Here is a 14,281-nt window from a genome sequence, read left to right on the forward strand (position 1 = left end):
CCCCGAAGCTCATGCCCTTTCCATTAAGCCCCAGTGAGGTGTGGAACCAGGCACCGAGGAAAAGCCCAGGTTTGATTTAGTCCCCTTCATATGATGCTCCAGTGCCTTCTCCCCAAGGCGGGCTAGGTTTCGGAGGTTTTGTCCCTAAGCCCAAGGGGACTCCTCACACAGTGGCCAGTGTGTACCTCTCTCCAAAGCTAAATAGATGACAAACTCCCCCTCTCTGGGTGTTAGTTTTTTATCCATAAAAGGGAGATAATAATTGCACTGCCCTCAACAGTGAGTCTAATACTTGTGAAGTGTGTAGAACAGCCCCTGGTGTGTCATCGGTGCTTCCAAAGGTGAGCAGGTGCTCTGATGACTGGCTACTCTCACTGGTGCTTTCCTGGCAGGATGGGTTAACACTGCGTTTGTCAGAGACCTCAGAGCATCAGTGCAGCAAACACCGTCTCCTCCAGGGCACAGGGACAGATGGACCAGGCCCACTTGCTGGCGCCAGCTTCGATCCCTGGCAGAGGTACTGCCCTTCTGCTCTGACTGGCGGCTGTTTGTAGACATGAAAGCACATTTCTGGGGGATCTTCTTTCTGTAGCCCATGCTGCCTTAAGACACTGCAGCAGGTCACATCTGCAGCTGCCCCTTCACAGAGCAGGGCCCTGGCCCCGCTGCCCCACACCCCTGCCTCTCACCGTCTGCCCACTTGCTCGTCTCCACCAGATGCCGTGTTCCAGCGTATCTGCCCGTGTTTGTGGTCTGTCTCTCCTGCTAGAAGGTAAGCTCCCTGAGGGCAGGAGCTCCTGGAACTTCACCTGGCACATAGTGGACACTTGGTGCTTGTGCATTGTGGGGAGAAAAGAGAAAAGAGCCTTTTTTCTTCTCCTCCAGATTTGTGAAGACTGGTAGATCCTGAGAAGGGATTATCATTGACTAAGTGCCTGCTGTTGGAGCTCACGGCTGGGTTTCTGAGCACTTCCTCAGTGCTCTCCAAGAGCTGGGCTCTGTGCTGAGTATTTGTTTCACACACATCATCTTATTTAATCTTCTGTGCGCAAGAGAAGGAGGGAGGGGCTCACCACTATGCACACTGACCCTCTCCCAGGTCTCCCCAGTCAGAGTAGTCTCTTCTCTCCAAGGGGTGAGAAAAAGACATGATGCTTTTGCCCTCAAGCTTCTAGGAGATAGATATTCTACATATAAGGTCAAAGTGGGAAGAGGGAGAGAGGGCAGGCGTTTTCCACGTCCCCCCCGCCCACAGCTGTCTCTAACCTGGGCGTGATGACGCCCACCGCAGGGCAGTAGGCAGGTCACAGGATGTAGGACGATGCCTTGTACACTGTAAAGTGCTGTCCGTGTGGACAGGGGCAGCGGGTACTAAGCATCCATCTTGACAGTGTAGCTCCTGAGCTTGGTGGAGAAGAGTGAGTCCTTGTCCGTCCATCCTTCCTTGCTTCTCCCAGCTGGGCCCCACTGATCCAGTTGGGAAGGAGGGTTACACCCTGATCCATTGCTTTCTGCACCTACTATGCACCAGGGCTCATGGGAACAAGTTGCTCTGAAAGAGGTGAAGTTGCCCCAGAGCTAGGAGGGCGGGACGACTTCTCTTCCAAAGGGGCTCTGCTCCCTGGTTCCCATGCAAATCTGTCCTCCAAACCTCTGAATGTGGACCGCCCCTGCCGCGCAGCCAGAACGCCCCCCATTCATTGCTGCAGAACATGGGGAGCGATCCGTTTCTCAGCTACTGACCCAGCTTCCTTAGGGTTTGTTCTGTGGAGACTATTTTCTCTTCAAATTGTGTTGAGAACTAGGAAGCCCTTTCTCCACTGAGCTGCCCCCTTTGTGGTGTCCTGGGAGATGCTGGTCAGTGGGGCTCAGTTGCCTGGTCTTCCTTTCACGGAGGTGGGGTTGCCTTTGTCCTGTTGACCTCGCAGCCACAGAGCTGCTTAAACCCCTGCCGAGAGTCTGGGCCTGCTCAGTGCACCAGGAGGCCCCAGCTTTTCTCTTTGAAATGTGGAGCCAGAACTCCTGGGCTTCAGACCTGACTCTGTCCCTTATTAGCTGTTTGACCATCTATGGATCCATTTCCTCTTCTCTAAAGATGGAGGTGACAACACTGCCTAGTGAGATGGTTATGTAAATTATGAGATTGTTCTGTGAGAGCCTTGCGTACACAGTAGGTTTTCAACAAATGGTGACTCAAGAGTCCCACTTCCTAAGGCATCACCAAACTGGTGGAAGGTTCATGAATGTCCTGTTGGCCTGTTTTATTAGCCTCTCTTTGCAAATCATTCTGTCAAATCATTCCAGTGGCCACCATGATCTAGTTTGATCTCTGGTTGTTTGTGGAATTCCTAGTTGAAGAAAGAAATCGCCTTAGATTAAAAAGACTTGGGATAATGCCTGTAGCAGAGGCAATGCTTTGTGTTCACTAACCATCTATTTTTTCTCTTCCTGAGTGAAATGGGAAGAGACTTTCCCAGACTTCCTTGTCTTTAAGTTGGGATCACGGGACTTGGTTCTGGTCAGTGGTGTGTGGGCAGAGTGGTATTAGTAATTCCCAAGTCTGGTTCTAAAAACTTCCCAAGCATGGGACTTCCCTGGTGGCGCAGTGGTTAAGAATCCGCCTGCCAATGGAGGGGACATGGGTTCGAGCCCTGGTCCGGGAAGATCCCACATGCCGTGGAGCAACTAAGCGCGTGTGCCACAATTACTGAAGCCCGCCCGCCTAGAGCCTGTGCTCTGCAACAAGAGAAGCCACCACAATGAGAAGTCCGTGCACCGCAACGAAGAGTAGCCCCCGCTCGCCACAACTAGAGAAAGCCCGCGCGCAGCAACGATGACCCAACGCAGCCAAGAATAAATGAATTAATTAAAACAAAAACAAAAAAAAACACCTTCCCAAGCAAAGCTCCAGTAGTCTGTTCCTCTGCGTCAGAGGCTGTGCTGACCTGGGGGTATCACGATAAGGTAGGAGGGCTTGCTCGCTGTCATTGGGTGGAAGAGAGCCAGCCCCTCCACAATCTGCCATGTGCTTTGTGTAGGCGGGAAATAAACTTCCGTTGTGCTAAGCCATTGAGACTCGGGGTGTTATTGTTTATTTCAGCGTAGCCTTAACAAATACAGCTCCTCCAGTGAGTTCATTCGTTTCTTTCTAAACAAAGGTTGTAGGGAGGCTAACAGTTGGAACCCTGTGGCATTTTCGCAGCCACAGGTGTGTTTAAGAATGTAGACGTGCATCAGGTATGCCTGTCTGCTAAGGAGTCCGATGGTGTAGAGTCCACGTGAAGACATATCATGCTTCTTTGTGAGACTTTTTCAAGAAATCTAATACTGAAGGTTCTCGGGCTCTGCAGGCCCAATAAGCATGTATCTCAGCAGAAAAGTTGAATCAACACTGGTTTATCAAATGTGGAAAATAGAAAAGGCCAGTGGAGAAAGCTTTGGATCTGGAGTCAAGGAGACGTTAAGTTAGTACTAAAATCCTGATGACTTGCAAATCTGTGTCTCAAGCCCAGACTGCAATATTTAGCCCTAGACGTACTGCCTATCTCCTGAACAGCTCACTTGGTGCCTTGTCTAGACTATACTCGTACCCATTTCCCCCACATTGTACCTCGAACCTCCCTTTAAAAAACTGGCTCATGCTCTAGTGTTACACCCCCATCCACCACATCCCTCAGTTCTGGGGATCCGTCTCTCACCTCCAATCAAGACCAGTCTTCTTTAATCTGCCCTCTGAAAATGTCTTGAGAACCAAGGAGACAAGATGGCAACAGAAAAAAAATTTTTTTTAATTTTCCAGAATCTCCACACCTAAACAGAGAAACTAGGATAGTAAACCAAAAAGCCTAGGGATGGTACCTTCAGCGTAACTAGGGGGCTCCATGAACCACAAAAGGTGAACAGGTAGGGTCAAACACCAACAGCAATAACATCTGCATGGTATCCACTCTATGGGATGAGATGAGGATGAAGAGGAAGAGGAAGAGGAAGGCAAAGGGATACAGAAGGCTGAGAGACAGGAAACCCATAAATCTCTAACATGTATTCACCCATAGAAGGAGAGGGCTCTGGGAGTAGAATGTTGGTGCACCCATCTGAGAATGTCAGCTGAAACTAGGAGGGATGTATTCAGGCTGCAAGTCACAGGTGAGTGTGAGAGGACTGTGGGAAGTTCAGGCAGGGGTCTGGGACCTGGGAACTCTACAGACTGACCAGCTGAGGCTCTGTGGTCAGAGAGGAACCCCACATTGAGGAGAAACCACTGGAAGCACAATCCAAATTGAGCGGGACAAAGACAGTAGAGGAAACAAAAAGAAATTCTGGATAAGAGTGGAGAACAGTAATTTCAGAAAGTACTCTCTGCGTGGCTGTAGTTTTAAAGACTTTTTGGTACTGTCGGAAGAGGCAACCCTAGACCTGTGAGGCCAGAAAATCTCCCTGGATCCTCTACACAAGAAAACCTCCTACTAAGAGTACCAAAAAAAAAAAAAAAAAAAAAAAGCATGTCACCTACACGTGAGCACCAGAAAAGGATTGCGATCAAGTCTCATACAAAGCTATTATAAGAAAAAAATTAGGAGCAGAATAGTGTTCCTACAGATAATGAACGCATTCCACAAAGACCCAGCAACTTAATATTTCACAACAAGCTAAAAGAAATGAAGAAACAAGAGATGCTATGAAGCGCTAGCATAAATGAAATTGTTAGGCAAAAAGAAGATTTGAAAGGAGAGCTGAAAGGAAGGACAGCTTATGAAAGCAAAAAAAAAAAAAAATGAAGAAAGTTTTTAAAGAATGTAAGAAAAAGTGATAGGTATAGAAATAAAGAAGATCCAACATACACACAAGTCCCCAAAGGAGAAATCCAAAGTAATGGAAGAGAACACATGCTAAAAACAATTATTCAGGAAATTTTTCCCCCTGAAATAAAAGAGGAGACTTGAATTTGTATCTTGAAGAAGTATATCACAAGCCTGGGAAAAATAACCCTGAATAATCAACATTAAGACATGTTTTTATTAGAATAATATTAGAATTATTGGACTTCCAAGAGAAAGCAACAAACCTGTTGATAATTCAGACAAAAAGAGTAAATGCTTTTATAAGGGGAAACAAATTAGAGTGGCGTCAGACTTTTCTACAGCATCACTTTGTGCCAGGAGACAACTAAGCAACATCAAAGTACTCAGGAAGAGAAATAGAGAACCAAGGATTTTATATGCAGCCAAACCGACTTTCAGGTACAAAAGCCACAGATCAACTGTTAGGAACATGAAGGAACCCAGGAAATATATTTCCCATAAGCCTTTCCAGAGGAATTTACTAGAGAACAAGCTACAACAAAACTGACTGGAGAGGTATTAACATAATGGCTGGGGGTGAGCGTTAAATTTATAGTCACCTGTAGAACTCACCCTAAATAATGGCAAAAGGGGGACAATATAATATGAAATGGTTGTATGTTCTGATAATACAGATACAGTACAAGTATTAAAAATTGGGAGAAAAGGGAGTGTGTATATGAAAAGTAAAGTAAATTCACATAATGCCTTTAGGTATTAATTGGAAACAAATGAATATTTCTTCAAATTAGATTCTAGAGGAAAGGGAAGAAAGAAAGAGAAGATGTGGCTAATTTCAATATTCCTCGGGCTTCCCTGGTGGCGCAGTGGTTGAGAATCCGCCTGTCAATACAGGGGACACGGGTTCGAGCCCTGGTCTGGGAAGATCCCACATGCCGCGGAGCGGCTGGGCCCGTGAGCCACAATTACTGAGCCTGCGCGTCTGGAGCCTGTGCTCCACAACAAGAGAGGCCGCGATAGTGAGAGGCCCGCACACCGCGATGAAGAGTGGCCCCTGCTTGCCACAACTAGAGAAAGCCCTCGCACAGAAACGAAGACCCAACGCAGCCATAAATAAAATAAATAAATAAAATCATGGCCTTTAACCTCAAAAAAAAAAAAAAATATTCCTCATAGTGGGGAACCAGCAGGGGGAGGGCTAAGGGTATTGTATAAAGGTGTTGATTTAATGGTAATCATCAGAATAAAAATGGCAGTCTTTTTCCTACAGAAGTAGGGGAGCAAGAAAAAAAAAATCATTGAAAACATATTCCTCTCTCACGTGAACCTCCGTACCCAATGTGTCCTCTTTCATCACTTCTCTAGTCTTTAAAGGTGTGCCTCCTCCAGACAGCCTTCTCTGATTGCCCTAGCACATGTTAATCTTTCCCCTCCTCTGCCACTCCCAGGTACTGGGTATCTTGTTCTCTGAATGTTTCATTTTATCTCACCTGCAGACAGAGATGGAGTGCTATAAATAATTGTACAGTACCTCTTTCAGAGCCTGGCACAAGGTTCTGCATACAGAAGGCACTCAATAAATGCTGGGTCATTGGTAATTCAGGATTGATTGAAGAATTTGGACTTAGAGCCCCTGGGTTTTTCTAAGATCTTAATGTTGCTATTAGTCAGAATTCTTTCTGCTTGAAGTGACAGCAGTCCCATTCAAACTGACTTAAGAAAAAAAGGAATTATAGGCCTCTGAAACTGAAATACTCTCAGGTAGGCCTGATTTCAGGCGTGGCTGAATCTAGGGACTTGAGTCATATCTCCAATATTAATCTTTCTTTGCTCTAAACTCTGCTTTCCTCTGCATTGGCTTTATTCTCAGGCAGGCTCTTCACTCATGGTCAGCGATGACCCCCAGCAGTTACAAGCTTAATATCTCTAAGAGAAAAGAATGTGTCCCATTTGCCGTAGCTCCACTAAAAGTCCCAGGATTGAGTTTCATTGGCTTGGTTTGCATCATATGCTCATCCCCGAACCAGTCACTGTGGCCAAGAGAAATGCTTTGATTGGCCTGGGTGGGGAAGAGGTGGTTTCTCAAAGTAAAATTGGGGTGCTGTTACCTGAAAAGGGGAGATGGATGCCGGGTGGGCAAAAACAGCAGATGCCTGTTTTAGTGCCGGGCGCAATGAGCAAACTGCAAGAAAAATCCCCTGCAGGTGGAAAGCATGGTTTGAGGCCCCATCTTTGGGACGTGTGGATGGAAAGCTCTCTTGGGTGTTTTTGAACTCACGGAGGGTTTATTTACCATGTGGGGAGGGTGGAACTATTCGCCATGGGGCCCAGTTGTGATGAAGCCCCCAGGTTTCCCACAGGTCTGGAGGCTTCTCTCACTCTGGTCTGTGCACTCAGTGAAGGTTCTGGGGAGAGGGACACCCTGTTTGCAGAGGCTTTAGAAACCACACGTGTTCGACTGCTGAGCATCCCAGCACCTTGCTCCTGGGATCTGGCTTTGCTTTCCGGGTTAGGAGCTGACCTGTGTTTTGCTTCTCCATATGGTTTACTGGCCTTACCGAGGAGAAAAGGGAGTGCACTGAGGTGGCAAATGGTGAGACTGAGGCAGAGCAGGAGGACATTAAAATACATCCATTTCTCTCCCAAATCTTCAACATTTTCTTTTTTTGCATTGGGCCCTTCCTGTCAACATTTAAGCATCCTCAAGTTTCTGCTATTTTTTAAAAATCCTCCCTAAATTATTTTCTCTCTCACGACCACCCTGTCTCCCAACTCCCCTTTCTTTTTTTTTTTAATTAATTTATTTATTTTTGGCTGTGTTGGGTCTTCGTTTCTGTGCAAGAGCTTTCTCTAGTTGCGGCAAGCGGGGGCCACTCTTCATCGCGGTGCGCGGGCCTCTCACTGTCGTGGCCTCTCCCGTTGCGGAGCACAGGCTCCAGACGCGCAGGCTCAGTAGTTGTGGCTCACGGGCCCAGCCGCTCCGCGGCATGTGGGATCTTCCCAGACCAGGGCTTGAACCCGTGTCCCCTGCATTGGCAGGCAGAGTCTCAACCACTGCGCCACTAGGGAAGCCCCAACTCCCCTTTCTTGAAAAAGTTTTTTAATATTCCCTCTTCCCATTTCCTTCTCACCGTGTCTCAGCCCGCTCTGATCTGCTGGCACCCCCTCCACACACACACATACACACACTTCATGAAAGAGCTTTCCCTACGTTCCTCATTTAGCGCTGAGACACTAAACCCGAAGGCTCTTTGTTAGAGGAAGTCAATGTACCACTTTTTAGGTTGAGAAGCAGCATTGTGATCTTCACTTTTAATAAGTATTTCTTGAATGATTTAACAAGCAAGCAAATCCAGGGTAGAGTGACTTGTACTGTGTAATCAAATCCCCAAGAGAGAGGAAGTTAAGATAATTTGCCTGGAAAAGGCTGTGTTCTAGAGGGTTCTTCAAATCTGTAAAGTGCTGCCACATGGGAGAGGGAGATGTGGTCTGGGTGGCCCCAGAACTAGGAAAACAGGAAGGGAGATTTTCTCTCATTTTAAGAAATGCTCTAATGGTCAGAGTTCTCTAAAGAAAAAGAAAGGGGTTGTGTCAAAAGGTAGTGAGCTCCCCATCACTGGTGGTAGTCAAGCAGAGACTATTCTGTCAAAAGTACTCAGAAGAGAGTCCTGTGTTGGGTGGGGGGTTACACCAGAGGTTTTTTGAAATTCTGGGGTTGGTTACACATGTTTCTCTAGAGGTGTGTCTCCTTGGACTTGCATCTGCCACTCCCAGCTGTGTGGTCTTGAGCAAGTTGCCCCGTTCTCTAGATGGCACTCGCTTCTCAAGCTTCAGTCTCATCAGCTGCATTTGGGTTTTAGCTGTGGATTTTCCTTGGTAGCTTCTAGGAGCAGGGCTCAAAGAGAGCCCAGGGGAGTGTTAGAGAAACCACCATAATTCCTGTTGTGCGTGTCAGGCCTTCCACGGCAGGTTTTGTTGGAGGGAAGCTTGGAGACTAAGAAAGTAGTTTCCACATGTATCACATAGGAAGTCCAAATGCACCTCTTTGGAAAGGTGGTAAAGATTTGGTGGGAGGGCTTCCCCCATCTCACTTCCCTGTCCTCTGGCCGAGCGCATGGGGCAGAGTGAGAGAAGCCTCCAGACCTGTAGGAAAAATGGGGTTTCATTGTAACTGGGCCCCATGGTGAATGGTCCCCTGGTATACATGGTAAATAAGCTCTGTGAGTTCAAAAACACCAGAGAGAGCTTTTCTCGTGGTGGTCTTAATCACAAAGCAGAAAAATCACTTGTTTTGGCTTCAGCAATCCTGAGAGGGAAGTTTATTCCCCACTTTGCAGTTCAGGAGACTAAGCCTCAGAGAGGTTGAGTAACTTTTCCAAGGTCACACAGCTGGAGCAGAGTCCTAAAACCCAAATTCTTGCTATTTGGTGAACTACTGTCCATAAAGTCCAGAAAATTCTGGTTTTAACTAAGGCCGTTTATATTTAATCACCCCAGGAATAGAACTTCTAAAAAAACGCATTCCTGAGATGAGGACATTTGATTGTCCCTTTATGGAGTCTTTTTGGAGGTTGGGTGTGGGTGGGGGCTTTCAGAGAACAGGGCCATCCCACCCACCCACCCCCTCGCCGCACATCTGACTTCTCTTTCTGCCAACTTCTTTGTGCCTTCCTACAGGTCTGGGTAGATGCTGGGACGCAGATCTTTTTCTCCTATGCCATCTGCCTGGGTTGTCTGACTGCTCTGGGAAGTTATAACAATTATAACAACAACTGCTACAGGTGAGCATTTCCCCAGGCCCTGCCAGCTCTCCACCAAACCCGAGAGCCCTCCATGCTGCCCGGCTAGTTCACGGTCATCTTCCCACCTTGCAGGTCTGGGTAAGGGAAAGAGGCCTGTCAAGAGAGGGGCGGCAGGGCACCAGCCATTCCAGGTGGAACTGGAGAGGATCCTGGGCTATTTGTCAGCCTCTCCCCACCCCAGGGTCAAAGAATGGTCCAACAGAGGAGCTAGGAGTATAACAAACATGATCAGAGTGCGTTCCAGGCTGCAAAGTGAGTCTACTCCGGGAATGGTATTCAGGCCTCCATCCTACCCTATACAACAAAGCTTTATCCCAGGATAAATGATTGGCCCAAGGTTACACGGCTAGTAAGTGGCAATGCTGGGACTTGAACCCAGGTCTTCTGACACCAAGGGCCTTGTTCTTCTGCCTTCTGTTCAGGAATTTCTTTCCTGCTTCTTCTCACTTGACTGTAGGGTCCTGTCCAGTCCCACTTGGAATGGCCAGTGCCCTGCTGCCCCTCTCTTGACAGGCCTCCCTCCCTCCCTGGCCTCCTGCAGCTGGCCGCACCCAGCGTGGGGAAGGGGCCCACATGACGAGGTGAGCCTGAGGCTGTGTGACCCTGGCTGCCTGGTCCTCATGCCTGCAGCCTGGTTTCTACCCTGAGGCTGAGTCCACAGAGGCCCAGGGACTTGGCCAAGGTCACCCAGCAGTGCCTGGCGGAAGTGAACTTTGCACCCTAGTCTCTAACTGTAGGCCAGTGGCCTGTTTGCTGAGGTCGCTGCACCCCTGAATCAGTGCCTGGTCACAGATGGTGAATACGCAGAGATGGCTGGACAGCACATCTCTGCCCCCGAGTTCCAGAGCTCCTTATTCTAATGTAGAAACTCGTGGACTAATGGCAATGAAGCCGTCCCTGAACACAGACTCATTGGAAAAGGAAGGGTTTTTCAGCAAATGACTCTGAGATAGGATAAGTATTTTGGTGGAAGTAATTAGGATAGATCCTCACCTTGCCCCACATATGCACCATAATAAGTGTCAGATTGATTCAACAGTTAAATATTTTTTAAAAGAAAACCATCCTAAAATGAGGAGTAAAATATTGTTTTCATAATGGGAAAGATATGGAAACATCAAAATAATTAAATCAGGAAGGAAGTGACAGATTGATTCACGTAAATATCTAGAACTTCAGAATTTCTGGAAAGATACACAGGAAACTGTTAAAAAGAACCACCTCTGAAGAGAGACACTGAGAAGTTAGAGATAGGGAGACAGGCTTTTTCTACCTATACCTTCCTGTACAATTTAAATGTTTTGTTTTGCCTTGTCTTTACTCTTGAGTACATATTGCTTTTATAATTTTAAAAAAGTCACATTAATATAAGTGTTATCTATATACCTTCTGCATTACATCTCCAAACAAAACATCATGAAAATCATCTACAAAATTAAAGGGCATACTAACGACATATAATATGATACTCAAAGGGTTGGCACCCCTAATATGTAAAGATTACAAACAGGCCCGTATGAAAAACCCTAAAACACCAAGAGAAAAATAAGCAACACACTCTTAAAATAATGAGCTTATTTTCCTTAACTAGCAAATGAGCTGTGGTCTAAAAATGACCCCTGTTTGGTGCAGGTGAGGGTACAGTGAGAGGGGCCATGTCACAGTCTGTTGGTGGGATGGGAACTTGGACGTGACAGCTACATCACTTGGTTGTTGTGTGGCTCTAGTGGGAGCATCATTTCAGAGAACTTTCGTCAGTGATGAAGTCCCTCCTGTGTTATCCCCATCTTTGAGGGAGGGAAATTGAGGCTCATGGATGTCATCCCCCCAGCTAGGTGTGGTAGACCTGGACTCTGGCCACGGTCTTCTAATCTCCATCCTACCACCCCGCTGCATCCTCCCTGAAAGCTGGCTTTGTGATCGCTTTACCAACCCATTTGTTAAGTCAGCCGTGTGCTGTATGTGTCACTAAGTGTGAGATGCCCAAAGTGCTACCTTGGGAGATACACACAGCTCCAGTCTATAGAGATTGCCACTTGGGGAAACCAAGACAATGAAAGGGGGCAGATCCAACATGCTGGAGGAAAGGCCACAGGGGAAGCCAGCGAGCTCTGCTGTCCCTGGGCCGTTAGGCAGAGAAGTCATTGGGTACTGTTGGACAGAGGGATGTTAGAGAGGTGGGAGGTCAGACCAGGTTGTCCAGAAGAGCCTCTCATCCTTCAAGGCATTCACGGGAGGTGGGTCTGGGGGATGAGATGTAGCACACTGTCAGCCACGATACAAAATAGAACCACGGGTAAGAAGAGAAGGACGCAGGCACAGGGAGGGCAGCGGGCAGACCTCTGGTCCGGGTCGAGTGTGACACCCTCCGGATGCTGGAGGGGGATGCTGTCTGCATACAGCTGTCAGCACATCAGCAGCCAGCGTCCAGTGTGGGCCCTCTGTGCTGGGCGTTGCGGAAATCTCTAGGTCACTGTCCATCACCCCCAGCTCGGCCGTCAGCTCCATGAGGACACAGTCTGGGTCCTCTTGTTCACCACCATTCCTCAAGCCTAGGAGAGCGCTGGCTGAAGTGTAAGGAAGCAAGGAAGGAGCCACACCATTATACAGATGAGGAAACTGAGGCCGGGGGTAGGCCACTTGCTCGATGGAACGTGGCTTTGAACCTGGGCCTTTCTGGCTCCTGCACCCCTATCCCTCACTCCCAGGCCTGGCCAGTTCTTCCCCAACTACTACAGTCAACAAGAATTTGGCCGAGAATGCCTCGTTATCAGGCTGTGTCTCAGGGCAGTGGCAATGGCAACTTTCTTCCTCGCCAAGCACGTGGGTGAAATATGCTGACTGCTCCAGATCCCTTCCGCTTTCCCCTCCAACAGGCAGGTTTTTTCCCCTCCCGTCAGTAGCAGAAAGCAAATCCCCTAGGTGACATGGCAAAATCTGAGGGCTCCTTTTATTTCTGTTTCCAAATTGTTCCCTGAGCAGATCTTCCCAACTCAGAGGGAGGAAATTAATACCCTCTCTTCCAACAGCATAATAGCTTCTGGAGGTCTTCAAAGCCCAGCTCAGCTCCTGCCAACTTCAAAGCGCTTCTTACGTAGCTTTTCACCTAGAAGGTGCCCCGTGGGGAAGGAATTAGAGGGATGGAGATGGAGCAAACCAGGCGGGGAAAATCCTCACTTGAGAACACAGGCCGCTAAGCTCTCTCTGCTTGGAGGTTGGGGTGCTCCGAGGAAGGGGGTGCAGGGCACAGGACTGGAAGCACCTCGGGTCTGCTCAGAGCTTCTGTCCCTCTGTGATGTGAGGATGTCACTCAGGGGGTGGGGGGGTGGGGGGCGGGGAACCTTGCAATAAGGGACATTTGTTTTCAACAGCCACATGGATGCTCAAAGATTGTTTTCCAAAAAGTCAGGATTTAGAAGTCTGAATTCTTAGGGAGCATTGTTACTGTGTAGCTCCCAGAAAAAGAGTGGGCTTTGGTGTTTGAGACAACTAGATTCACATCCCAGCTTCCCCGGCAGATGACAAAAGAGTTTGAGTGTGTGACTGTCCTCCCTGGGCCTAGAGATTCAGTGACAATGTTCAACACTGCAGGTCCAAAAAACACAGGAGAATTCCAGAATGGAGAGGCTATGGAGAAAACACTTTGCTCACCAGTGCTGCCTTGTTTTGCACTGTTGGATAAGTCAGGGGCCAGAAACAGGCATGCAGGGCAGATTTACCCCAGCCTTAGGAATAACTTTGCCCTCCTGGGCTGAGCTGAATTTCCCTTAGAGAGGAGGTGATCAGTCTTGCAGATAAAGTCTCCAGGCCTGCCAGCCCAGCCTCTGTCCACAGTGCCTGAAGAGTTCTGTAAAGGGACCTGTATCAGTCACTCACTGCCACAAGAATGCTGTGTAACAAGCAGCCCCAGAACTCAGTAGCTCACCACAAGCATTCGCTTTTATTGCTCACCAGTCTGCTGGTCAGTTGGGGACTCTCTCCTTCAGGCTGTGGGTTGGGCAGGTTTGGCTCCAGGGTCCAGGCCAGGCTCAAGCCTGCTCCATGTGTACATTCTGGGGTCCAGGCTGCAGGGACAGCAGCTCCCCTGGAAAAGTCCTTCTCATGGCAGATCACAGAAGGGATAAAGGACAAGACCAGTTGCACAAGCACATCTCAAGCCTCCGCTTGTGTCACACCTGCTGATAGCTCATTGGCCAAAACAAGTCACGTGGCTAAGCCCAAAGTCACTGGGGCAGGGAAATATACTCTACCCCAAGGAAGAAGGTATGGAAGTGACCACTTGTTGAAAAATGACTTAATCAATCACAAGGCCCAAGAGACCCTCTTATCCAAGCCACCTTGTCATATAGCTGGTAAGGTCAGGCCCAGAGAGAAGGTATTGCAAGGGGAATTGGAACCCAAGGCTCCTGACCCCCAGTCTAATGCTCTTTCCACCATGCCCTTGATTCCCAGGGTCAATGCAATGCAACTGGGGGTCACAGTCACCAACATCAGTGTAACCTTTGGTTGCATTACAAAAAGTATGGTGTCAGGAGAAGAGGAAGTGAGAGTCCTGCTCTGTTCTTGAGTCGAGTGCTCAGTCCTGGATGTGACATTGGAAGAGGGTCTGGACAAGCTGGAGTGAATTTCAGATCACGAGCAGGATGAGGAACACTGATACGGGAACTGGGAGGTCTA

General features: G+C 48.1%; 1 protein-coding gene across 1 annotated transcript in view; it reads left to right on the plus strand.

Annotated features, from left to right (window-relative positions):
• SLC6A11 (solute carrier family 6 member 11) overlaps positions 1–14,281 on the plus strand; it is a 119,971-nt gene that overhangs the window by 80,062 nt on the left and 25,628 nt on the right. The window contains exon 7 of the mRNA XM_061195587.1: positions 9,480–9,583. Within this exon, the coding sequence (XP_061051570.1) occupies positions 9,480–9,583 (104 nt within the window). The remainder of the gene's footprint in view (positions 1–9,479; positions 9,584–14,281) is intronic.

Source organism: Eubalaena glacialis, chromosome 7 (genome assembly GCF_028564815.1).
Source record: "Eubalaena glacialis isolate mEubGla1 chromosome 7, mEubGla1.1.hap2.+ XY, whole genome shotgun sequence".
NCBI classification, from domain to species: domain Eukaryota; kingdom Metazoa; phylum Chordata; class Mammalia; order Artiodactyla; family Balaenidae; genus Eubalaena; species Eubalaena glacialis.